The sequence below is a fragment of the Equus asinus genome, chromosome 21 (genome assembly GCF_041296235.1).
Source record: "Equus asinus isolate D_3611 breed Donkey chromosome 21, EquAss-T2T_v2, whole genome shotgun sequence".
Lineage (NCBI taxonomy): Eukaryota > Metazoa > Chordata > Mammalia > Perissodactyla > Equidae > Equus > Equus asinus.
Genome location: NC_091810.1, coordinates 64,084,697 through 64,111,102, shown reverse-complemented (window position 1 = coordinate 64,111,102; position 26,406 = coordinate 64,084,697). Strand labels below are relative to the sequence as shown.

Sequence of the window (26,406 nt, the reverse complement as noted above, 5' to 3'; positions counted from 1 at the left end):
AGAGTAGAGCCCAGATTTTCTGTTCAGATGTAAATGCTGTGACATTTTCCCTTAACTGTGATTAATGAACATTATTTCCTTGTATTAAATTAATCTTAGTATTTCCAGTATATGATTTTCATTTGTGGCTTTGTTTTAGCAGTGTTAAAATTGTAACATGTAATAGATCCAAATATATGCTTTGAACATTTATATGATTAGAAACCCTAAATGTCTGTACTTTTTCAAATCAGTGTTTTTAAACTTGGTGAATAGGTAATATATTTGCATGGTTCAAAAAATGAAATATAAATATATGGGGGCCAGCCCGGTGTTGTTGTCGTTAAGTTTATACACTCTGCTTCGGCAACCTGGGGTTTACAAAATACAGGAAGATGGGCACCAATGTTAGCTCAGAGCCAATCTTCATCACCGAAAAAAAAAATTTAATTAATTTAAAAAATAAATATACAGTAGAAGTTTCCCCCCTCCTCCTAAGAAAAGAAAAAAGGCCATGGGGGCTCATCATTTTCTTCAGATTCTTATTCAAGCAGATAACTAGTAGCAAAAGAAACATCCTTTTATTGCATTTTTCACTAGATTATATATCTTGGAGATCTTTCCATATTAGAATATAGAGAGTCTTCTTCATTATTTTTTTTTTACAACTGCACAGTGTGTTCCATTGTGTTTGCAAAATGATTTATTTAACTTGTCCCTACTGATGGATGTTTAGGTTGTTTCCAGTTTTAGTCCCTGCAGTAAATAACTTTCTACACTGATTATTTTTGCCCATGTACAAGTATCTCTGTAGGATAAATTCCCAGACAAAGAATTTCTATCTATAGTGTCAAATTGGCCCTCTTTAGAGGTTAGTTTATAAAGTTGATGGGATCACAATAAAAATTACTACAAAAAAAAGGAGGGGGCGGCTGGCCCCGTGGCCGAGTGGTTAAGTTGCTCCGCTTCGGCGGCCCAGGGTTTTGCCAGTTCGGATCCTGGGTGTAGACATGGCACTGCTCATCAGGCCATGCTGAGGCGGCGTCAACAACTAGAAGGACCCACAACTAAAAATATACAGCTGTGTACTGGGGGCACTTTGGGGAGAAAAAGGAAAATAAAATCTAAAAAAAAAAAATTACTACAGAACGTTTCTAAATAGTCCCCTCTCCAACTAAAGAATTGATTTTAGAGTTCATATGGAAAAATAAAGAATAACATTTAAGAAAACTCTGAAAAGGAGTAATGGAGGTGAAGATGTAGCAATTGGAGAGAGCCAGTCTGCCTGGTATTAGATGATGGTGTTGATATTATTCTTTTTTAATTATTGAGGTTTTCTAACATGATTTAAAACCTGGTAGGATTAACTGCCCTCCCTGACTCCCAACAAAAGACTGCTGTTCTTTTCTATCTTAGGCACTCGTGTTTATTTTTATAAATGATTTCAGGCTCAACTTTAAAAAACATTCATAATGGTTTTATGGGCTTTTTTAGGTATCACATTAAGTTTATAAGTTAATCTTCTGATTCCATATTTTTTTGAGATGTAACTAAATAGGTCTTTATGAAGATACCTCAAAGCTGGTTCTTATGGGGGAATGAAAAGGGGCACCTGTAGCTTTGAATGTGTTAAATTGAACTGACACAGAAACTTCTGGTTTCTTTCTTGTAGGAAAGTGACTATTTCACCCCACAAGGAGAATTCCGTGTAGACAAAGCAGGATCCCCAACTTTGTTGAATTGCCTTATGTATAAAATGTCATACTACAGATTTGGAGAAATGCAGGTTAGTTACATCAGTTTTTTTAATAATCTATTCAAAAAACTTTTGTAAAAGTAGTTTTGTTTGCCTCTAGAAAACAAGATAATGATGTTCTGGTTGCACTCTAAAGAAAAATGTGCTTATCTAAAGATTCCCCCTGCCTGGTTAAATTTAGATATCTGAAACGTCTATGTGAAAAATTAGGAAAAAAATTTTAGATCAAAGATTTTTTTCCAAAATATTAATTAACACTAGGCTCAAATCCAACCTTTGCCTGCCGTGCCACCTTTGACTTCATGCTTTTGGAAGACATTATTCTCCAGGGGAGAGGTTTTCCCAGCTAGGAAATAGTGTGATCTTAAGTAGGTTACTTTGCTGCTTGGTAGGGAAAAGCCTGAAATTAAAGAGTTGAGTTATATAGTCACTTCAGATATTCACTCTTTCCCTATTCTCCATCACTACAGATAGCTAGGACTGTCTGGGTCAGAGTTTCCTAGAAAATTAGAATGATGTGGTACAGAAGCTTAAAGGTCCACAAGATGAGTGAATGTGCAAAGAGGCATTTTGGCAAAAAGAACAGACAGTGGGCTTACTATCATAGTACCTGGGATTTGGATCTGCTCTGTCAAGTCATGTAACCTTTGGACAAGTCACATCCTCCATAGACTTGTTTTTTTCTCTTTATATAATAGGGGCTGGACTGATGACTTGAATTCTAAGGTTCTTTATAGCTCTTAGATTGTGTGACTATAATACTAAATTATGCCTTCATACTAAGATTCAGTGAAAACTGCCTGATTGCATATTGCCTGCTGGTTAAGTTGATACTAGAAGGCAGAGGAAAACTTGCTTGTTTAATTTTATGTAAATACCAGGGATCAAGATAATGTTTCATCATTATTCATTTGTAATTACTCTGTAGATGGCTTTAAAAAAATACACAATAATTTTTACTACTAGATTTAGGTTTTTGTTTGTGTTTTGATTTTTTTGAAAGCCACTGCCCGGTCTCTAAACTCATGCTAAGAAAGAAGTACTTAAACCATAATAATTAGGTACCTCAGAAAATGGGTCAAGGGTTTGTTTCTCTGTTCACTAATGATAGCATCGAAAGACCTTTTTTCCTGTTTTTTATAGGAGTTTTAAGCCATGCTTCTAGTATGTATTTATTTTGATGCCTTCCCTACTCAAGACTAATATATGTTTAAGACATGAAGTATAACTTTTATTGTACAGATACGCAAGAACAAGTTATTCCCTCATTGGAGTAGATTAGGTTTTTATTTTTGTTTTGAAGTTGAATTCAATTATGTTCTGTTTGTGTGTTAACATAAACTTAGTCTGAGAATTTCTTAAAGTCTTCTCCCCTCTCCTCCTTTTTTCCTTTTATCCTGGTGGAGGATACAGGAACAGATTTCCTCTGCTATCCAAAAGTAGAGCATTGCTGTGACAGCTTTTGTAAGCCAAAATGGTGTAAAGCAAAGATGCAGTTACCACTTACGTGGGAAAATTTTTTGAGCATTCCCAGACCCAAAAAATAACCTACCAAATCATACCAAATAACACATAAAACCTAAAATAACACTGACATATAGCAAAAGCAGGAATGACCTGGTAAATACACAGCCTAAGTGAAGTAGAAATAATGTACGTACGGTGTAGTTTCACACTCTAGAATCAGGAAGACAGCAAGCACCCTGGAAGGCCGAGAGGTGGTGGTGGCGGTGATGGTGTCTGAGGCTGAGTAGTCAGAGGATGGGGTGGTGGGAGGTACAGGAGACTAGGGTGTAGGAGAGAGAGGAGGAGGGGCAGCTATTAGTACGTTATTGTTGTCTGACTCCATCAGAGCAGGCAGGTCACTAATGTCTACACCTGCTTCTATATCTGCCTGCCTTCATGTTGAAGGTCCAGGTTAGTCATCTCTGTAACTGAAGTGGAAGGCTTGAAATACGACAGTATGCTTAACTACTTAGTCTCTATAACTTGCTGCAAAAAAACTGCTGAACCCCATTTTCACTTTTTGCTTTTCCATGAAAGCAAAAATCCTCTTCAGGTTTCTTTCGGTTGGTATAGGTCTTCCATAAAAGCAAAGTGGCATAAAGAGAACTTTTGGATAGCTGGGGAAACCTGTAATTTTAAAAATAAATAAAGGGGCCGGCCCCGTGGCTGAGTGGTTAAGTTCCCGCGCTCCACTGCAGCAGCCCAGGGTTTTGCCAGTTTGAATCCTGGGTGCAGACATGGCACCGCTCATCAGGCCATGCTGAGGTGGCATCCCACATGCCACAACTAGAAGGACCTACAACTAGAAATACACAACTATGTACCAGGGGGCTTTGGGAGAAAAAGGAAAAATAAAAGAAATCTTTTAAAAAAATAAATAAATAAATAGGGGCTGGCCTCGTGGCCAAGTGGTTAAGTTCGTGCACTCCGCTGCAGGCGGCCCAGTGTTTCGTTGGTTCAGATCCTGGGCTCGAACATGGCACTGCTCATCAGACACGCTGAGGCAGCATCCCACATGCCACAACTAGCAGGACCCACAACGAAGAATATACAACTATGTACTGGGAGGCTTTGGGGAGAAAAAGGAAAAAAATAAAATCTTTAAATAAATAAATAAATAAATAAAAACTTTAGCAATGAACACTATAGAGTAAAAGATAAGGAAACAATGGAGGAGAGTTCTCAACCACCAATCTAAGAAACTGTTTCCCTAAAGAAATGGTATTTGGGCTGAGACCAAAGGATAGAAAGGAGCAAGCGTGCAAAAGAGCCAAATGAAGAACTTTCAGGCTCAGAGAATAGATAGTGCAAGGCCCTGAGGCAGAAAAGAAGTCACTTCTGTGTGTTCTCTCTCTGTACTTATAAAAAGGGCTTTGATGGATTTTGGTTTGCTGTGTTGGTTTTTTAATGCTTGCAGGCTGCTCACAAACTTTAAGGGTTCGGTGAAATTCTAATTGTGATGTATTTAGTTTCTCTCTTCCTGATTTCTTCCTATATCTAGTTAACAGCATATGAGAATTGTTATGGTATATTACTCTGATTCTGTTTTCCTAGTTTAAAGAGAATTTTACTCTGACGATAACATTTACTTCCTTCTAATACTTAATGTTTTCCAATATGGCTAACATCCAATACTAATGTCACTTTTGCAGCTGGATTTTCGTACACCCCCAGGTTTTGACCGAACACGTAATGCTGAGATTGGAAACAAGGACATTAAATTCAAGCATTTGGAGGAGGCCTTTACATCAGAACACTGGCTTGTAAGGATATATAAAGTGAAAGCACCTGATAACAGGGAGACACTAGACCACAAACCTCGAGTCACCAACATTTTCCCAAAACAGAAGTATTTGTCAAAGAAGGTGGGTGCCAGGTGAAGTCAATGTCTATAAAAGGGTAACTCAAGGTTGGTTGGTTTGTCTGAAAAATAATTACTAAAATTTGCTAATAAATTTCCATTTACCAGATCTGTAAAGATGATGGCTTTTATACAAAGTAAATATCAAGCTGTCCTGCTAGGGGCATTCTTTTCAAGCTGAGCACTCAGATATCCCAAGCAGCAACTTTTTCTGGATAGCATATAGTAGTTATTGGTGAACCAAGTTGAGATTTCCTGGCTTTAGTTTGCACCTTCCCATTAATAAGACTTATTCATAAAGTAAGATGTGACTGTGGCCATCACTTTCTGTGAAAAGTAAAAATGCCAAATACTGAAGTAATGCCATTGTGATTGAAAAATGCCATTCCTCATCTTTTGGTCAAAGCAAATGTATACTACATTTTCATGTTCCATTCTTAGTATGATGTTACTGTATTATTCATTGAATAAAGAATAGGTTTGAATAAAAAAAATCGTTTATCTTAAGATAATTATTTTTAAATGTAATTATCATGACAGAGCTTGTAGGCAGGAATTATGATGATGAGACTGTTGCAGTCCTTTTGTATAAATATTTAATAAGATGTGAAGTATTTTATTGGAAGTCATTATTGCTCACTTAAGCCAAATAGATCTAATCTTTGCTATAAAAGACTACTAAAAATGAATATTTATATAGGTTGCCCTCTGTGGGAGATGAAAAATAATGAGCAGTCAGATGAAATATTAAGGTTGTATTATAAGGTACTACCATTAAAATACTAATAATTATTAGAACAATTTCAGTCTTAAGTCTTGAGAGATGCTTGTTTACTACATTGCTTGGATTAGTTATTTTAAATCATTGAAGCAATTGTCTTATCTATTTGCATTACTTAAAGTATACTTCAAGTATATTCAGAATACAGATTATTTCAGTTTGTACTATAAAAGTGCTGAATATTAGCTGTATGATATGTAAATATAAACTTTTTAAATGAATACTTTCTGTGCCGGATATGAAATTCCCGTATCTAGACTGATGTATTGAAATATGTAGAGCTGACACTCTTTCTGTGGGTCATATCAGATTCACTTACCAGTCTTTATATCAAATGACAGATCAAATGATCTGGTTTCTCACAGGCATATAGTGGGAGAAACTGGTGAGTCACATCAGTGCAGAAGTCAAAGCAAATGCTGCTAATCGCAAGGCAGTTACTCCTAAGATATCTAAGCCCAGTGAACGTCTACCTTTTCTGAAAAACAATGCCATTGAACTTACTGATTATAGTGAGTTTTCTTACTGACTTCTTTTGTCTTCCCATCATTTCCCTAAAATAAATAAGCGAATGGATAATTAAAATGAGTCTATCTTGAATGCCCACAACATATATTCTAGTAGCCAACAACATGGATTTTGAATTTCTGGTTTACATGGCTTTATAATCTCTCTTTTGTACTAGTACCAGAGGAATGCTTTTTGTTTGTTTATTTGGTTTCCTCTCCCTACCCTGGTTTTTAGTTTAGCAAGTGAGGGGGTATGAGACAGCAGGCATTCTGGGAGTTTTTCCTGCCACTGCAAAGAAGACATGACTAAAGCCCTAGGAATTGTAGTCCAGAGCTGCCAAAATTGGCTCACTGCCCGTAGAGAAAAACACCCTTAGAGACTAGTAACATACTTGTATAGACCTGGGGCATTTTACAATATCTCATAGAAAAATTTTCATGTTAGAAATCTGTAGGTAACGATGATAAAGACACTAACTCCTTGATCTCGTTTGAATTTTTAAAAATTGTGTCCTCTGAAATTTTTTACTTTTTGCCTTAATAAAATAAGTTAATAATAAGGTAACATATATTGTGGACAAGTTAGCAGTAACTAATTTTTGTAACTTTAAGAAGGATTGCATTTTGCCTTGTATTCTTGTCCCTGTTAGAAAAAATTATAAAGTGCTTTAAACTGAACATCATAAATAAATGTGCACGATGGAGCATTTATTCTAAGATTCTGAAACCTCCTCCATGAGTTGTATTTAAATGTGAAAATTGAATTGAGTGGTCAATCTCCTGAATCTTCAGCCTCTGCTAACCCAGTGCTTTGATGGTGCATTAAATTGCTTGTTTCCAAAAAATACTTGCTTTCTTCACTATCTATGGATATGTCAGATGGGCAGACACATTGTGTCTGTATGATTTATCTTGTAGGATTCTAACATAGCAAACATTTTTGCAGCAATTTCTACCACTGCATTTGTAGTAATTTTGCTTCTTATACTAGAAAACATCTGTTGAAAGTATTTTAGTGGGAGCCTGAACCGTTAAGAAAAATGTGTTATTTTTAAAAGATCTATGAAACTCAAGGAATGTTGGGCTTTTTTCTTGATGTTTGGTTTTTGTTTTGTTTTTCATTTTTAGGTACTTATTTTCCTACCTAAATTGGAGAATGTGCCAAGTAATTTTATTTCTCTTTCATGTGTGTAGAATAGGTACAATCATCTTCATTTTACAGATGAGAATACTGGGACCCCCAAAGTTACCAATTTGTTATTTCTGACATACAGCTAATTCTTGGAAGCTAAACTAGGAGCAGCATTAATATTTTCTTATTTCTTAGTCTAATGTTATTTTCTATCATGCCTGGACATGTGAGTAATTATTCCAGCTAAGCATTTATTGATTGAGAGGGGAGGTGGGGGTTCATTCAACTAATGGTGCAGAATATATGATATGCATTTGAGGAATGCTTTGGTAGTTCTTTGACCTTAAAGCTAGGGATCTAGTCCAGTTCATCTTGGATCTCTTCGTGTCCTCTGCGTAGAAGAGTTAGTGATGCTCATTGACTATTCAAGGAGTCCAGCCATAGGAAGAGCTAAGGGCTTATTAAGACAGTCTTTATCAATCACAGTGCAGTAAACTGTGTGTGTTTATATTTTTTTAATCTGTAGGAAACCACTAACAACATGTGTTCTCTTTTCTTTTTAGACTACAAAAAGGAAGCGTGGCTACATTAAAAATAAGCTAGTTTTTAAGAAAGGCAAGAAAATATCTAAGAAGACTGTTTAAATACACTGTTCTGGTTCCTGACTTGAAGCAGTTGTCCTTGTGAGAACCGGTCTTTGCCTTTAGCTCATGTCATGTTTCACAGCAACAGAGGGTACAGAACCATCACTGGTCCAGGTTAATGTACAAATTTTCTGGCGATGCCTGATTTAAAAAATAAAATTGGCTTATTGAGAACAGCTGTTTTCAATTTGTAATGTGAAGCAAGACAGAGCACTGCTGTAAATGTCTAACAGCAGATTTTTTTTATTGGTACATATTATCCTTCAAATCTGAGAATTTGGACTAATTGCACCAAAGAACCCTCTAATTTGGTCCCTGGCACATGCATACTTGTCAATGTTTTTGTTCTTTTACAAGACCTGCATTTTATTTGAACTACCCAAATAGCAATATGTAAAATACAAATGACAAATGTGATGCGAGCTTCTTGAACCAGTAAACTAGTACAGGTCTGAGAAAGAGGTATTAGAAAAGTAACTATACTTCCTTGAACTATATTTATTTTCATGTTTCTCCAATGCAAAGAATGTTTCATCAAATGTACATTTTCTGTTGCTTACCATTTGCTCTAAGAAGAAGCTGCTGTTTCAGAGATAGACCTCTGAGTAACTAATCGATTCAAGTAGTTATGTTGACACATTATTGCTGCTGTCAGCAGTTGTTTTCACCAGGTACTTACAGAGCAGATCTCATATGTTCTTCATTCAAGGGCTAAATTTATATCCTTTGGCAATCATGGCAACTGCACAGAACTTTGCTTACTAGAATGAAGTTTGGTATCTTAGTACTGAGGTTAGCACTATGTTTACGTGCAAAAGATTAAGGAAAAAACCCTTAAAGTGGACAGGTATCCAAAGTTCATTTTCTGTGACTCTTCAAAATGACAAAGGATTTGTAAACTTCGCCTGCATTTCTCTCATTTTATAACAGTTTCATCCGTCACAATGATCGTCCTCCACTCCATATTTTTTTAATCCCTTAAGCATTTGATGAAACACTCTTTAATGCTATATGCATTTTCTTACTTTTATTAAAAATGTGACAATTGTCAAAAAATGCACTAAAATATAAATGGAGATTGAACATGTTCACTTTCCAGCTTAAAGGCAACTTTATATAGACTTGAAAATTTTCTCCAGTTGTTTAGTAAAAGTGAAAGAGAGTTTTCCTGCCACAGGATATGACTTTTTTTTATATAAACAAGCATAACTTACACCACTGCTTTTGGTGGAAAAGTGCAGAATAGTATGTACCTTTTATGAAGAAAAGTGTAATTTACGATATTCAGTGAGAATGTTACTGCTGATTTTCTTTTCCAAAGTGTAGAATATTCTTTGATTTATAAAATTCCTTTTTGACCCAGATGATGGTTCTTTTACAGACCAATAAAATGGCTGAACATTTTCACAAATAAAGTGTACCTAAATCTGGATTTCTGATACCTTGTTATTTGGGGGATTTTATTTTACTTTGTTGCTTTAAAATTCAATGCAGAGAAGTTGTTGACTGTAGGGGAAATAAAGTTAATTCAAATTTTGTGTTAATTGTTGTCTTTTATGAATCTTTTATTTTTGAAAGGAGTTACAGAGTACTGAATGTATACTTCCTTCTTTGTTCACTCTTACAAAGGTTTTAGAGAATATGTGTAGAAAAGAAGTGCTAGATTAGTTCAACTTAGACCTACTATTTTATTTTGCCTTCTCTCTACCCCAGAATGAAATCTCATTTTGACTTTTTATGGGTGAGTGAGGGAGAAGACACCTAGCCAAATAGGAATTTTATCTCCATTTAAATGAGGATAGTACTCTAACAAAAGCCCTGTTCCAGAAAGTTCTGGTATTTAATCAGTTATCTTCATTGTAGAATTTTCTCATTAAGAGCAGGAATGATCCCTCACCTTTCATAGTTTTAGGAAACATTTTGGTTCAGTAGATTGCCTTAATAAAACGCTGTATTTGTAACCACATTTGTGGTTTTTGTTGTAGGAAAAAAAAGTGAAATTAATTATAGTAGTTTAAATACCTTGGAATATAGGATAATTGTCTCAGAATAAGCTTTACATCTTTAAATTTATTTCATGTGTGATCACTGACACTGTACATCACAGAGGGAGGTATTAAAGATCATGACCTTGAAGTTTTAGACTATAAAACAGCTTTTGGGTTTGTTCCGTATCTTAGAATTGAACAAAACTGAGTGCTCTGTAGTATAAATAAGACAGTGAGGCAGCAAGTCCAAAGATAAAATTCAGTTTTCAGACTTACGTTGTTACCTACTTGAGTTTCCATTTGTAGCGTTTTGACTTCATTTGAGTCTGTAAGCTATGACCAAGAGGCCAGAGGTCTAGATAGTATAAAAGCGTCCTGTAGAGTGTTAGTGTGTCCATAGCTAAGCAACCATAAGATCATGAAATCTGGAGCAACTGTACCTTTTTTTTAATTGTGGTAAAATATATATAACATAAGATTCACCACCTTAACTATTTTTAAGTGCACAGTTTAGTCGTGTTGAGTATGTTCACATTGTTATGCAACCAGTCTCCCCAGTTCTCTTCATCTGGCTCGAACTGCTGCTTCTTGATGTGGGTTTTGTCCGACATCTGTCTTGCTGCCCATAATCCTCAGTTGAGGAGTAATGAATAAATGGAGAGCTCAACAGCAGTCTGCAACTGAGACAGTAGGAAATTGAGACAGCAACAAGTAAAGAAATGTCATAATGACTAATTTTTCTTTTTTTTTTTTTTAAAGATTTTATTTTTCCTTTTTCTCCCCAAAGCCCCCCAGTACATAGTTGTATATTCTTCGTTGTGGGTCCTTCTAGTTGTGGCATGTGGGACGCTGCCTCAGCGTGGTTTGATGAGCAGTGCCATGTCCGCGCCCAGGATTCGAACCAACGAAACACTGGGCCACCTGCAGCGGAGCGTGCGAACTTAACCACTCGGCCACGGGGCCAGCCCCTCTAATTTTTCTTTTAAAGTAAACTTTTTTTAATTATGAAATGTAACACAAAGAAGAACACAAAAATGTACACTTTGGTGAATTACCACAAAACAAGCAACTTTGTAACCACAGCCCAGCTCCAGAGAACAGAACACTGCCAGTACTCCAGAAGCTTCCTCATGCCCCCTTCCAGTCACTGGCCTGTCCCCCTTCCTCTTCAGAAGGTAATCACTCTATTAGTTTTTATGGTAATTATTTTGATTTCTGATTTTAACAATTCAGTATTTCTCTCTAAACATAATGTTTAATTGCACCTATTCTTTGAGCAATATAAATGGAATCAAAGTATGTATTTTTTTGTATCTAGCTGCTGCTCAGTTTTTGCGAAATGCATCCAGAATGTTGCATGCAGCTCTAAGTTTATTTTCATTGTATTACATAGTATTCCGTTATCTCACACACACACACACACACACACCCCTTCCCATTCCCATTCTATTGTTGGTGGATATTTACATTGTTTCCAGTTTGAGGATGTTACAAATAATGCTGTAGGAATATTCTTTTACATCTTTCTCGGAGCTTATGTGTATACATTTTTGTGGGTATTTACCTGATAAAGTAGAATTGCTGAGTGGGATGTGAAGGTCCTTACTACTCCCACATTGTAATCAGCGCTTGCTAGTCTTTTTAATTTGGCCTGTCTGGTGGGTGAACAGTGATTTCTCATCGTGTTTAATTTGCCTTTTCCAGGTTGCTAATGAGGTTAATCATTTGGAAATCCCCTTTTTAATAAGGTTTTGGTTCCAGTCTCTTTTTCTTTTTTTAATTTTTATTTTATCAGTAGGAATTCTTTATATATCTTGTATATAAGTCTTGCATCATTTGTGTTACAGACTGCCTAGGAATTCATTATTTTAATGTGGTCCTTTCAATCTTCTGTGTGCCTATAGCTTTTTATGCCCTGTTTAAAAAGTCTATTCCTAACCCAAGATGTGAAGATGATAGTCTACTATTCTTTCCCAGAAAATTTTTTGTTTTATCTTTTATACTTAGCTTTGCAGTCTGCCTGGAATTCATTTGTTGAGTACGGTGTGAATCATTTTTTGTTTTGTTTTTTGCGTATGTATACCTAATTATCTGTGTAGCATTTATTGGAAAGACTATCCTTTTTCCTACAGCTCTGCAATACTCCTTTGGCAGTAAATCAAGTGTCCATATGAGTATATTCTCCAATTCTATGTCATAGTCCAGAGAGTTCTTACCTTTGTGTGTTGACTAAGTATAGCTTTAAGATAATTAAGATATGGGAAAGCAAGTCCCTCTCCCATCCCCACCTTGTTCTTTAAATTTGTCTTAGCTGGTTATGGCCCTTTGCTTTTTTATATAAATTTTAGAACCAGGTTGTTAAGTAACACCAAAAAAAGACAAAGCTTGTCGCGCTTTTGATTGGGCATTTTTAACCTTTCAAGTCTTTTTTCTATTAATGTGACATATCCTTCAATTTATATAGGTCTAAGTCATCTTTAATCTCTGTTTTATAGTTTTTAAATCTTGCACATTTTCATAAGTTTTATTACAAGGTATATGTTACTTTTTGGTAAATACTGTCTTAAATTTTATTTTCCAATTGTCAGTATAGAGAAAGTTGGTTTTATGTTGAAATTGTACTCAACTATTAAATTCATTCTAACTATTTATTCAGATTATCTTTTATTATAAACATATGCCATCATAATCTGAGAGTAATGGCAGTTTTATTTCTCCCTTTCAAATGGTTATATATATAATTTTCTCGCTTTTGCTGCACTAGTTGGGACATCCAGTATAGTACTGCATGGAAAAGGTAACATCCGTGTCTTGTTCCCTATCTCACACAGGAAATTTTTGATGTCTCTCCTTTATGTTTACTGTAGATATTCTGTAGATATCTTTGATCAGATTGAGAACATATTTTTCCCAGTTTTCTATGAGTTTTTATGATGAGTTTTGGTTTATCAAGTGTTTTTTTCCTTCATTTGTTGAGATGATTTTAATTTTTCTCCTTATTCTGTTAATAGAGTGAATTACCGAGACTTTTTGTTCACTATGATAAACTAAATTTGCATTCCTGGAATAATCATCAATGTTTGATAGAACTTGGTGAAACCATTTTGGCTTGCATTTTTCTTTGTGCATGGGTCTTTAATTACAGATTGAATCATTTTACAGCCACAGGATCATTTGGGCTTTTTATTCCTTATGTCAGTTTGGTAAGTTGTGTTTTTCAAGGGATTTGTCAATTTCATCTACATTTTCAAATAGATTAATGTAAAATTGTCGCTGATATGACTTGACTATTAATAACGTGTGCAGATTCTATAGTGATGTCCTTTTCATCCCTGAGATTGGTTTTCTTTTTTCTTCTTGCATCCCCATCTCTTTCTCTTTGTTTCTTCTGTCTCCCTCATTACCTTGTTCCTCATTTTCCTTTGCAGTTTTTACCAATTTTGTTAGCCTGTTTTTTCTTTCAAAGACCATTTTATGGCTTTGTTGACATTTTCCATGGTATTTTTTTAAATTTCATTAATTTGTGTTAATTTCCTTTTATTTCCTTGGAAGAGAGGTGTTCTTTTTAACTTAACGTGTTGATTTCGTCTTTTCATAATATAGGAATTTCAAGTTACAGATTTACTTCAAGCATAGTTTAAATTCCATTCTCAAGTTTTGATGTGAACTGTCATTCAGTTTAATGCATATTTTAATTTCTATTGTATTTTCTTCTTTGAACTATGGGTTAGATGTTTCTTGATTTTCAAATATAGTGGTTTTCTAGTTATCCTCTTATTATCAATCTCTACCTTAATTACATTATAGTTGGATACTCTATAATTTTAATTCTTGGAAAATGGTTGAAATTTGCTCTGTGGTCCAAAATATATATACCATAATCTCTCTGAAGCTTGTTCTGTTATTTGCTGAGAAGGATGTATTGAAATCGTATACTATCATAGTTTTTTCTTTATATGTTTTGAACCCATATTATTAGGTGTATATACATTTGGAACATTTCATTGGTGAATTGAATTTTTGATTTTCAGAAATATCAGACTTTCAGTAATGCTTTTGTTAAAGACTATTTTGTCTGATTAATAATAGTGTTATTTAAGATGTTTGCCTGATATATCTTTTTCGTCCTTATGAACCCTACTTTGGATCTGTTGAACTTTTTTGATTTGTAGCTTGTTGGTTTTCATCAGTTTTTTAAAAAGTCTCAATTATCTCTTTAAATCTGCCGCATTCTCTCTCTGCTCTCCTTGTGAGACTCCAATTAAACGTTATTAGACCTTCTTTATTGGCTGTCTCTACTTTTGCCTCTCCATTCTGTGTATTTACTCCTAACTCAATTCTGCCATCAATTATGGCTACTGTGATGTTAAACCCCTCCATTGAGTTCATCTTGCTTATGCTACTTTTCAATTCCAGAATTTATCTCCCATCCCCAATGTTTCTTTTTATGGTTTACAGCTGACCCACTGACATGCTCAATCTTCTTTTATTTAAATAGCATAATTATTTTGTGTTTGATAAATCCACTATCTAGAGCTCTTGTGGGTGTTTGTATTGTGTGTATTTGTGTGTGTGTGTGTCTGTCTGTCTGTCTGTCCCCGCTGGTTGTTCATGTGATCTTATCTCCTAATGTACAGGAGTTTTTTGTGTTCTAGACATATTTAAGAAATTGTTTAAGTTTAGGCGTAGGAAGATATTTTCCTTTATAGAGGATTTTGTTTCTGCTAGGTACCTAGGGAAAATAGCATGCCAGAATCCCCTTACCCAATTTAAGTGATGATTGATAATATGCTATACAAAGCTAGCCTACCATCCTTGTAAGGGTTAGGTTAGTTCATTATTCCCAGGCTGAAATTCTTCAAGGACCTCACCCACACAGATTTCAATACCAACATTTGTCCTAGTTCTACAAGGTTACTGAATTGCTGTCTAGTCTCTGCCAATTTCTAGGGAAAAAATGGCCCCAAATGCTAAGCGTGTCTCTTGGGATTTCCATTTCCTAGATTGTGGCCTGGTGATACTTAGTTCTAGAAGTCTTAGAGCAAGTGTTCTTAGCCAGGGAGTTGGTCCAAACTCCCTAGTCCACTACTATCAGAAGTAAAATATGGGCTGGCCCTGAGGCCGAGTGGGTAAGTTTGTGCGCTCCAGCTTCAGCAGCCCAGGGTTTTGCCAGTTTGGATCCCGGACACAGACCTAGGACTGCTCATCAAGCCATGCTGAGGCAGCATCCCACATAGCAGAGCCAGAAAAACCTACAACTAGAATATACGACCACGTACTTGGGGGCTTTGGAGAGAAGAAGAAAAAAAGAAGACTGGCAACAGATGTTAGCTCAGGTGCCCAGCTTTTTTTTTTAAAAAAAAAAAAAAGTAAAATATTAGAAATGAAATTATCTATGGTCCTTCGGATCCTAAAACATATATAGCATTTAATCTGTTTCTTAGAACTTCACCTCTGTTTTGCTGTCTCATAGCTACACATTATGACTATCTGTCTCTGGGAGGCACAAAATTTGTATTAATCTCTTAATATTTTATTTACTTAGAAAATATAGAATTTTCTTAGAGTTGCCATTATTTTTTAAATTTTAGAAAGAGCCTAGAAGCATTTTGATTAGAATATCGAGTGTCTGCTTTTGTGAAATCGGCTTCAGTGAAAGCTGGAGCTAATGAGATTGAAAACAAGATCAAATGGCGGCCAGAGTGACTGTGACAACAGTGCATTCTCCTGACCTCAGTACACTATCTTAATTATGCAGACAAGCTGGATAGACAAACATCATCTATTCTTCATTAGACCAACATGGATCAGAACTCAGGCCTGTATCCTGCTGAAGGAAATAAATATATATTTAAAATGTTTCTGTGGTTCTAGCTATTGATGAAAAGGCTACACTAACAATGCAGAAGGTGGGCACTAGTCAAGCTTCTATTACTGCCCTTTCCCCAGGAAATATAAAAAATAGAATCCCCCATTTTGTATCATTGGTCTATATAGAATTAACTTTTAGGTCTGCAATCTATTGAGTTAATTTTTGTATATGGCTTGAGGTATGAATTTTTTTATCCAGTGGAGCCAACACCATTCGTTGAAAAGACTATTATTTCTCCCATTCAGTTGGCATCTTCGTAGAAAACAAACTGACCAAAAATGTGTTGATCTATTTCTGAATTCTCTATTATGTTCCATTGGTCTATGTGTGTTCTCACACAAATACCACACTGTCTTGATTAACTGTAGCTTTTCAGTAAGTCTTGAAATCAGGTAATGTGAGTTCTACACCTTTGTTCAATGGCATTTTAATATTTACCCTGGGACCACAGGCACACACTGGGTATCTTGGGCAAATGAGGATGTATTGTCACCGAACCTGCAACTGACATAGGATGAATACCACAATACCCAGAATATATAAAGAACTCTTAGGAAAAAACATACAAGGTTTTGATTAGTCCTTAACAAGAAATCCAAATGGCATATATTTCATAAATACATGAAAAGGAACATACCCACCAAGTTAGCTAAAATGTGTAAATAAGTATTAGGATGTGCAAAAAACAAACTCTCATACATTGCCAGTAGGAACTTAAACTGTTAAAACCACTCTGGCAAACTTTTCAGCATTAGCTGATGCAGCTGAAGATACACATCCCCATGTCCCAGCAATTGTACTCCTAAATCTGTCAAAAATAGCTGAAATAAATTGATAGTATGTTAATATAATGGAATATTATAGAAGGGAAAAGAATAAACTACATTTTGAAGGGATAACATTGGTGATTTAAAAATAATTTGAAGTAAAAAGCCAGACCAAAGGATATGTAACACAATTCCATTTATATACAGTTCAAAAATAGGCAAAACTAATATATTGTTTAGGAATGTATACATCATGTTAAAGCTATAAAGCAAAGTGGGATTGATTACACACAAAGTTGGAAGAATGGTCAACTTTGTGAGGGGAGAATAATGGGAGATTTGGTTAGGAATGAGTAAGTAGGGAGGTTCTGGAGTCACGGCAATGTTCCATTTCCTGAGTTGGATTGTAGTCATGTGCTTTAAAATAATTTATTACACTGTACATTTGACTTTTACACTATGCTTGTGTTATACTGCACACACAAAATCAGGGCAAGGTTGGAGGCTAGGAAGCACCAGGCCTCATTCCTTTCTGGAAACTCCAGCGGGGGCGGGGGGGGGGGGACAATTAGAGACTGGCTAAAATAACTAACTATGGGCCTCCAGATAAGTCGTCAGTGGCCTATAGCAACTGAACAAATGCCTAATCAATCACATTCAAAACAGTAGGAAATTTCATGGTGTTTTTATTCACCCGCCCTACCCCCTCCACAGTGTGGCATGGTTGGGAGAAAGCAGCAGCCCAACTCCCAATGACCTCTCTCAAACAGGAGGAAGCAAAGCAGAGCTTATTTGCAACATTCTAATGTGTCTAGGGCTGCCTGAAGAACTGAATAGTCCTTAACTAATCACCTAACTTGCCTAAGATATGGAAAAGCGGTATAGCTCAGATTTCAGGCTGGGAAAAGGGACAGAAAGAGGGAGGCACCACTCATAAGAGCTGGAGGAAGAGCAGATCTGTAGATGCCTGGGCAAGAAATTATAGGTAGAGGGACAAAAGGACATCTAAGGTCCTGAGAAGGAGCTGGGGTAAAACTGGAAAATTAAGACATGTAAAAACAGCCATATATAAGGAAAGAATCAAACAGCACACAGCCCCAGACAAGACATGCCCAGAAAAGACCTGACAGGACCTTAAGCCTCCATCCTGGGCTAATCCCAGGGCTCAAACACCCTATAAATTAGTGAATGTCTTCCCTGGCACAGAGCCAGTTTGAACAGACTGAAAGAGATGGTTACTTTTTCAAATGCCCAATTTTCAAAGAAAAGACACGGCCCATTCAAAGGAAGAAAATGTAGCAGAAATCATCCTTAAGAAACAGGCATCAGACGTACTAAACAAAGACTTTAAACCAAATGTCAAATATGCTCAAAGAGCTAAAGGAAAACATGTACAAAGTTAGAAAATCAACTAAAATAGAAATTTATCTTTTTAGAAAAAAATTCTGGAGCTGCAAAAAATAAATGAATTGAAAAGTTGACTAGAGGGGTTTAACAACACTCAAACAGGAAGAAGAAAGAACCATGACGGCAAATCAATTGAACTTATTAGGTCTCAGGAGACAAAAAATTGTAGAAATGTGAGGAAAAAAAGAAAGAAAGAAAAGCCTATGGGGCATCATTAAATGGACCACTATAACTCTATGGGAGTCCCAGAGGTAAAAAGAGAGGGAAAGGGGCAGCAAGACAGAAGAAATAACCGCAGGAAACTTCCCAAATTTGAGGGAAGACAGACATCTACAAATTCAAGAAGCTCAACAAACTCCAAGTAGGTTAAACCCAAAGGAACCCACGACCACACTGAATCACACAAACTGTTGAAAGCCAAAAGCAGAGAGAATCTCAACAGTAGCAAGAGAAAAGTGACTTGTCATATAAAAGCAATGCTCAGTAAGATTATCAGTGGATTTCCCAGTAGAAACGTGGGAAGCCAGGAGGAAGATATATTTATAAGAGCTAAAAGAAAACAAACTAAACCAATAATTCTAAACCTGTCAACACTGTCCTTCAAACATGAAATTGTTTTCTAGTTAAGCAAAGCTGAGAGAGTTTACTACCACTACACCTGCCCTACAAGCAATGATGAAGTCCTTCAAGTTGAAATGAAAGGCTTTAGACAATAAAAATATAAAGGTAAATACACAGACAAATATGGTAACCAGTATTATAACTTTGGTTCATAACTCCACTTTTCATTCCACAGGATTTAAAAGACAAACATAATTACAAAAGATGTAATTTGTGACATCTATAACAAAGAGGGGTGGGGCTATACAGAAGTGTTTGTATGTGATTGAAGTTGGTATTAATTTAAAATAGATTGTTATAACTTTAGGATTTTATATTTAATCCCTCTGGTAACCACAAAGAAAATAACTAGAATATAGAGAAAATGGGGAAGGAATAAAAATGTATCACTATACAAAATCAACTAAAGACAATAAGGGAGGAAATGAAGGACAATGAAGCTATAAGACATACAGAAAACAAAATGGCAAAAGTCCTTATCAGTAATTACTTTTAGTAAATGGGTAAAATTCCCCAATCAAAAGATATAAATTGGCAGAATGGATTTAAAAACAAGATGATCTATATGCTGTCTACAAGAGATTCACTTTAGATCTAAGAACACAATGTTCGAAGTGAAAGGATGGGAAAAATATGCAAATAGTAACAAAAGAGAGCAGGGGTGGCTATACTCATATCAGACAAAATAAACTCAGCCAAAAACTTCCAAGACACAAGGACATTATATATTGGTAAAAGAAGCAATTCATTAGAACATATAACTTAAAAACATACATGCACCAAACATCAGAACTGCAAAATATATGAAGCAAACATTTATTGAAGGGAGAAACAGACAGCTCCACAATAACAGGAGACGTCAATACCCCACTATCAATAATGGATAAAACAACTAGACAGGATCAATTAGAAAACAGAAGACTTGAGCACCATAGGCCAATTAGACTTAACATACATATACAAATCACTCCACCCAAAACCACCAGAATACACATTTTCCTCAAGTGTGCATGTTAGCCCACAAGTCAATAAATTTTAAGACTGTAATCATACAAAGTATCTTTTCCAATCACAATATAATGAAACTAGAAATCAACAGCAGAAGGAAAACTGAGAAATCCACAAATATGTGGAAATTAAACAATACACTCTAACAACCAATGGCTCAAGAAGAAATAAGAGAAATTAGAACATATCTTAAGACAAATGAAATTAAAACACACATACCAGGGCTGGCCCCAAGGCCAAGTGGCTAAGTTCGCATGCTCTGCTTCAGCAGCCCAGGGGTTGCCGATTCAGATCCTGGGCGCACACATGGCACCACTCGTCGGGCCATGCCTCAGCAGCATCCCATAGCACAACCAGAGGCATTCACAACTAGAACATACAACTATGTACTGGGGGGCTTTGGGGAGAATTAAAAAAAAAAAGATTGGCAACAGTTGTTAGCTCAGGTGCCAATCTTTAAAAAAAAAAAACCACACACACACACCAAAATGTATGGGATGCTGCAAAAGCAGTGCTAAGAAGACATATATAGCTATAAATGCTTACATTCCTAAAGATCTCAAATCAACAACCTAACTTTGAGCCTGATGAAAGAACAAACTAAACTCACAGCTAACAGAAGGAAGGAAATAATGAAAGATTAGAGCAGAGATAGAGAACAGAAAACTGAAACTAATAGTTGGTTCTTCTAAAAGATCAACAAAATGGATAAACTATTAGCTAGATTAAGAAAAAATCAGAAAACAAAGTTTGGGCATTACTACCAATTCTGTAGAAATGAAAGGATTATAAGAGTATTTTGAATAATTGTACAGCAACAGATTGGACAACCTAGATGAAATGGACAAATTCCTAGAAACACACAGCCTACCAAGACAATCATAAAGAAACAGAAAATATGAACAAGATCTATTAACTAGAAAGAAATTCTATCAGTAATTTAAAACCTCCCAAAAAAGAAAACTATCAGTCGTTCTCAAACTCTTCCAAAAAATTGAAAAGGGAACACTTCCTAACATTCTATCAGGCCAGCATTACCCCGGATACCAAAGCCAGAAAAAGACATTACAATAAGAAAATTACAGAACAATATCCCTTATGAATATTGATGAAAAAATCATCAATAAAATAGCAAAGCAAATTCAACAGCATATTAAAAGGATTATACACCATGACCAAGTGGGATTTATTCTTGCAATGCAACGACCGTTGAACATACAAAATCAATGTAATATACCGCATATTAACAGAACAAAGGAAGAAAAACAAATGACCATCTCAATAGACACAGAAAAAGCACTTGACAAAATTCAACACCCTTTCATGATAAAAACACTCAACAACTAGGAATAGAAGGAAACTACCTCAACACACAAAGGGTCATATATAAAAAAGCCACAACTAACACATCCAATGACAAAAGATTGCAAGTTTTTCCTCTAAGATCAGGAACAAGATAAGGATACCAGGTTTGCCACTTCCAGTTAAGTATTAGAGGTTCTAGCCAGGGTAATTGGGCAAGAAAAAGAAAGAAAAGCCCTCCAAATTAGAAAGGAAAAAGTAAAATTATTTCTATTCACAGATGGTATGATCTTATATCTGGAAAACCCTAAAGATTCCACACAAAACTCTCAGAACTAATAAACCCAGCAAAGTTGCAGGACACAAAATCAACAAATAAAAATCACTTGTTCCTGTATGCTAACAATAAACAATCCAAAAAGTAAATTGAGAAAGGAATTCCATTTGCAATAGCATCAGAAAGAGTAAAATACTTAGCAATAAACTAAAGAGGTAAACGACTTGTATACTGAAAACTACAAAATATTCCAAAAGACATAAATACATGGGAAGACATCCTATGTTCACAGATTGGAAGACAATACTATTAAGATGACAATACTACATGAGGTAATCTACAGAGTGAATGCAATGCTTATCAAAATTCCAACAATGTTTTTAGCAAAACTAGAAAATTCTATCCTAAAATTCATATGGAATCTCAAGTGACCCTTAATAGCCAAAACAATCTTGAAAAAGAAAGAATTTGAAAGTCTCACACTTCGTGATTTCAAAACTTACTACAAAGCTACAGCAATCAAAACAACCTGGTACTGGCATAAACCAATGGAATAGAATAGAAAGCCCAGGAATAAACTTTTGCATAGATGGTCAAATAATTTTTGATAAAGGTACCAAGACCATTCAATGGGGGAAGGAAAGTCTTTTCAACAAATGATCCAGGAAAACAGGATATCCATACACAAAATAATGAAGTTGGACCCTTACCTAACACCATTACAAAAATTAACTTAAAATAGATCAAGAACCGAAACACAAGAGCTAAAATAAAATATAAAAATATAAAATTCTTAGAAGAAAACACAGAGGAAAAGCTCCATGAAATTAGATTTGGCAATGATTTCTTGGATGACATACAAAAGAAAAAAGACAAATTGGACTTCATCAAAATTAAATACTTTGGACGAGGAGATCCAAGATGGCGCCGTGAGTAGTCCTCTTTGTCTCTCCCCCTTCGAGTCTACAATTATTTGGACACTTATCGCTTAACAAAGGATATCCAGACAGCATCTCAGGACGTCTGAGAGACCCACGCGACTATACATTGGAAGGCAGATGGACTTTCCTCCAGGAGGATGTGGAAATAGGTGAAAACTCTCCAACCCCGACCGAACAGCCTAGTACCCGCAAGCGGCTTTCTTCCAACGGACACCCCCAGAAGATCAACACACATCTAGGGCAGGAGCGAGCACACAACAGAGGAGCGACGGTGGAAACAGGTGACCAGAACCCTACCTAAACCCCCCGCAATTACTCCTAAACGCAGAGGGAAACTTTGGAGTTGCACACCTGGGCCCGCGGGGAGAGTCTCTCCCCGCCATTGGCAGGGAGATCCCGCCTGGTGTTCGCGGCGCCCGGAGGGTCCCAGAGAGAGTCGCTGAGGGTACGGAGGTCCCCCGGCTGCCACTGCCTGCACGGTGGGGCTAGGGATTGCCGGAGATCTCCGAGCAGACTGGGGCTGAGTGAAGCTCCAGAGGCCGACTCCACACCCTGGAGGGGAAGCTCCAGAGTTCCGCCCAGGCAGCAGACAAAACTCTCTGTCTGCCATTAGCGGAGGGGCCACGACCAGCATTCAATTCCTGGAAAGTCCCGGAGAGAATCCCAGAGGGCGGGGTGACCCCCAGCTGCTGTTGCCCGCCCCGTGGGGCTAGGGATTGCCGGAGATCTCGGAGACGACTGGGGCTGGGGGAAGCTCCAGAGGCCGGCTCCACAGCCCAGAGGGGAAGCTCCAGAGTTCTGCCCGGGCAGCAGACGAAACTCTCTGTCTGCTATTACCGGAGGGGCCACGCCCAGCATCCACAATACCGGGAGAGTCCCGGAGAGGAGAATATCAGGCAGGGCAGCAGCTGACCAGCTACCACTGAAATCAGGATCTCCGGCTATCCCCCAAGACAGGGCAAAGGGCTCCCCGAGTTCCTGGGGAACAGGACTGCGGCTGGGGGAGTTCCAGCGACCCAGCTCCCTAGCCTAGGGGGAAACCCTACAAGCTCACAGCAACCTCAGGGAAAGCCTCTGCACAGCACTAGTAGAAAGCACCCATCCGGCAGCCACAAGGCTGGAAGACCCCGGGACAAAAGTAGGATAGCTAGGTGAACTAACCACAGACTGTAGAAGATGCCAATAGCTCTCCTGCGACCCATAGTGGACAAGTGAGATTTTGTGGGTGCCGACAGGGACGGAGCGAAAAATATAAGTGATCCCACCCCTGACCGCTGGAAAAGCCCATAACACCGTTGCAGACCCCAAGGAGGGAGCACGTCTAGGTGGGCTGCAACAGTAGGCACCAGCAGCCTGAAGCCCCCCTGTGACGGCCCCCACGGCAGAGGAGGGAATCCAAAGGACCACTGTGACTACGAGGAGGGGCCCAGGCCCAGCTAGCAATTGCAGACAGGGTTCCTGCTTGGTGCAGTATAAACAGCTGCTCCCCCACCGCAGCAGCTGAAACAAGTGAAAGGAGCAACTAAACTCTATCTCCATGCGGAGGCACAAATCAACAACATCAAGCAATATGAAAAAATACATTAAATCTCCAGAACAGAAAGAAAGTAACAAATACACAGAAAACAATCCCAAAGAAAATGAGATATTTAACCTAAATGATGAGGACTTCAAAACAGCCATCATTAAAATACTCAATGAGTTAAGAGAGAATTCTGACCGACAACTCAACGAGTTCAGGAGCTATGTCACAAAAGAGTTTGATACGATAAAGAAGAACCAAACAGAAATATTGGAAATGAAGAACACAATACAGGAGATTAAGAAAAATCTAGATGCTCTGAACAGTAGGGCCGATAATATGGAGGAAAGAATTAGCAATTTGGAAGATGGCAATATAGAATTGCTGCAGGCAGAGGAGGAGAGAGAAGCAAGACTAAAAAGAAATGAAGAAACTCTCCGAGAATTATCAGACACAATTAGGAGATGCAACGTAAGGATTATAGGTATACCAGAGGGAGAAGAGAAGGAGAAAGGGGCAGAAAGCCTACTCAAAGAAATAATGGCTGAGAACTTCCCAAATCTGGTGAGAGAGATGGATCTTCAGGTGACAGAAGCCAACAGATCTCCAAACTTTATCAATGCAAGAAGACCAACTCCACGGCATATAGTAGTGAAGCTAGCAAAAGTCCACGACAAGGAGAAAATACTAAGGACAGCCAGGCAAAAGAAACTAACCTACAAAGGAACCCCCATCAGGCTATCAGCAGATTTCTCAGCAGAAACTTTACAGGCTAGAAGAGAGTGGAATGATATATTCAAAAATCTGAAGGACAAAAATCTACAGCCGAGAATTCTCTACCCAGCGAAAATATCCTTCAAATACGATGGAGAAATAAAAACTTTCCCAGATAAACAAAAATTAAGGGAGTTCATTGCCACAAAACCTCCTCTTCAGGAAATCCTCAGGAAAACCCTCATTCCTGAAAAATCCAAAAAAGGAAAGGGGCTACAAAACCAAGAGCAGAGGAGATAAGTAGAAGGACAACAACAGAGAGTAGCAGCTCTACATCAGAACAGATTAAACCATGGGACGAGAAACAAAGGAAACTGAAGAAAACCGGAAAACAAGACACAAAATGGTAGTGGTAGGCCCCCACGTCTCAATAATCACTCTAAATGTAAATGGACTGAACTCCCCAATCAAAAGACACAGAGTGGCAGGATGGATCAAAGAACAAGATCCAACAATATGCTGCCTCCAGGAAACACACCTCAGCCCCAAAGACAAACACAGACTCAGAGTGAAGGGATGGAGAACAATACTCCAAGCTAATAATGAACAAAAGAAAGCAGGTGTCGCTATACTAATATCAGACAAGGTAGATTTCAAAGCAAAACAGATAAAGAAAGATAAAGATGGACAGTATATAATAATAAAAGGGACTCTCCACCAAGAAGACATAACACTTATAAATATATATGCACCCAACACAGGAGCACCAAAATTTGTAAAGCAACTCTTAATAGAACTAAAAGAAGACATCAACAACAATACAATAATAGTAGGGGACCTCAACACCCCATTAACACCAATGGACAGAACATCCAGACAGAAAATCAACAGGGAAATAATAGAATTAAATGAAAAATTAGACCAGATGGACTTAATAGATATATATAGAACACTTCATGCAAAAACAGCAGGTTACACATTCTTCTCAAGTGCACATGGAACATTCTCAAGGATTGACCATATTTTGGGAACCAAAGCAAACATCAATAAATACAAGAGAGTTGAAATAATATCAAGCATCTTTTCTGATCACAATGCTATTAAACTAGAAATCAACTACAAGAAAAAAGCAGAGAAAGGTGCAAAAATGTGGAGACTAAACAACACGCTTCTGAACAAACAATGGATCATTGAAGAAATTAAAGAAGAAATCAAATATTATCTGGAGACTAATGAAAATGAGAACACGACACACCAAATCATCTCGGATGCAGCAAAAGCAGTCCTAAGAGGGAAATTCATCGCAATACAGGCTCACCTCACTAAACAAGAGAAAGCTCACATAAGCAACCTCAAACGACACCTAACAGAACTAGAAAAAGAAGAACAAACAAAGCCCAGAGTCAGTAGAAGGAGGGAAATAATAAAAATAAGAGCAGAAATAAACGATATTGAAACAAAAAATAGAAAGGATCAATGAAACAAAGAGTTGGTTCTTCGAAAGAATTAATAAAATTGACAAACCCTTAGCCAGACTCACCAAGAAAAGAAGAGAGAAATCGCAAATTAATAAAATTAGGAATGAGAGAGGAGAAATCACAACAGATACCAATGAAATACAAGAGATCATAAGAGAATACTATGAAAAACTATATGCCAACAAATTGAACAACCTGGAAGAAATGGACAAATTCCTAGACTCCTACAATCTCCCCAAACTGAATCAGGAAGAAATGGAGAATCTGAATAGGCCAATCACAAGTACGGAAATAGAAATGGTAATCAAAAACCTCCCCAAAAATAAGAGTCCAGGACCAGA

General features: G+C 37.0%; 1 protein-coding gene across 1 annotated transcript in view; it reads left to right on the top strand.

Moving 5' to 3' along the window:
• STT3B (STT3 oligosaccharyltransferase complex catalytic subunit B) overlaps positions 1 to 9,712 on the top strand; it is a 110,134-nt gene extending 100,422 nt beyond the window's left edge. Inside the window, exons 14-16 of the mRNA XM_014840958.3 lie at positions 1,652 to 1,765; positions 4,894 to 5,106; positions 8,088 to 9,712. Coding sequence (XP_014696444.2) covers positions 1,652 to 1,765; positions 4,894 to 5,106; positions 8,088 to 8,168 — 408 coding nt within the window. The 3' untranslated portion in view covers positions 8,169 to 9,712. The remainder of the gene's footprint in view (positions 1 to 1,651; positions 1,766 to 4,893; positions 5,107 to 8,087) is intronic.
• Positions 9,713 to 26,406: the final 16,694 nt, after the last annotated feature.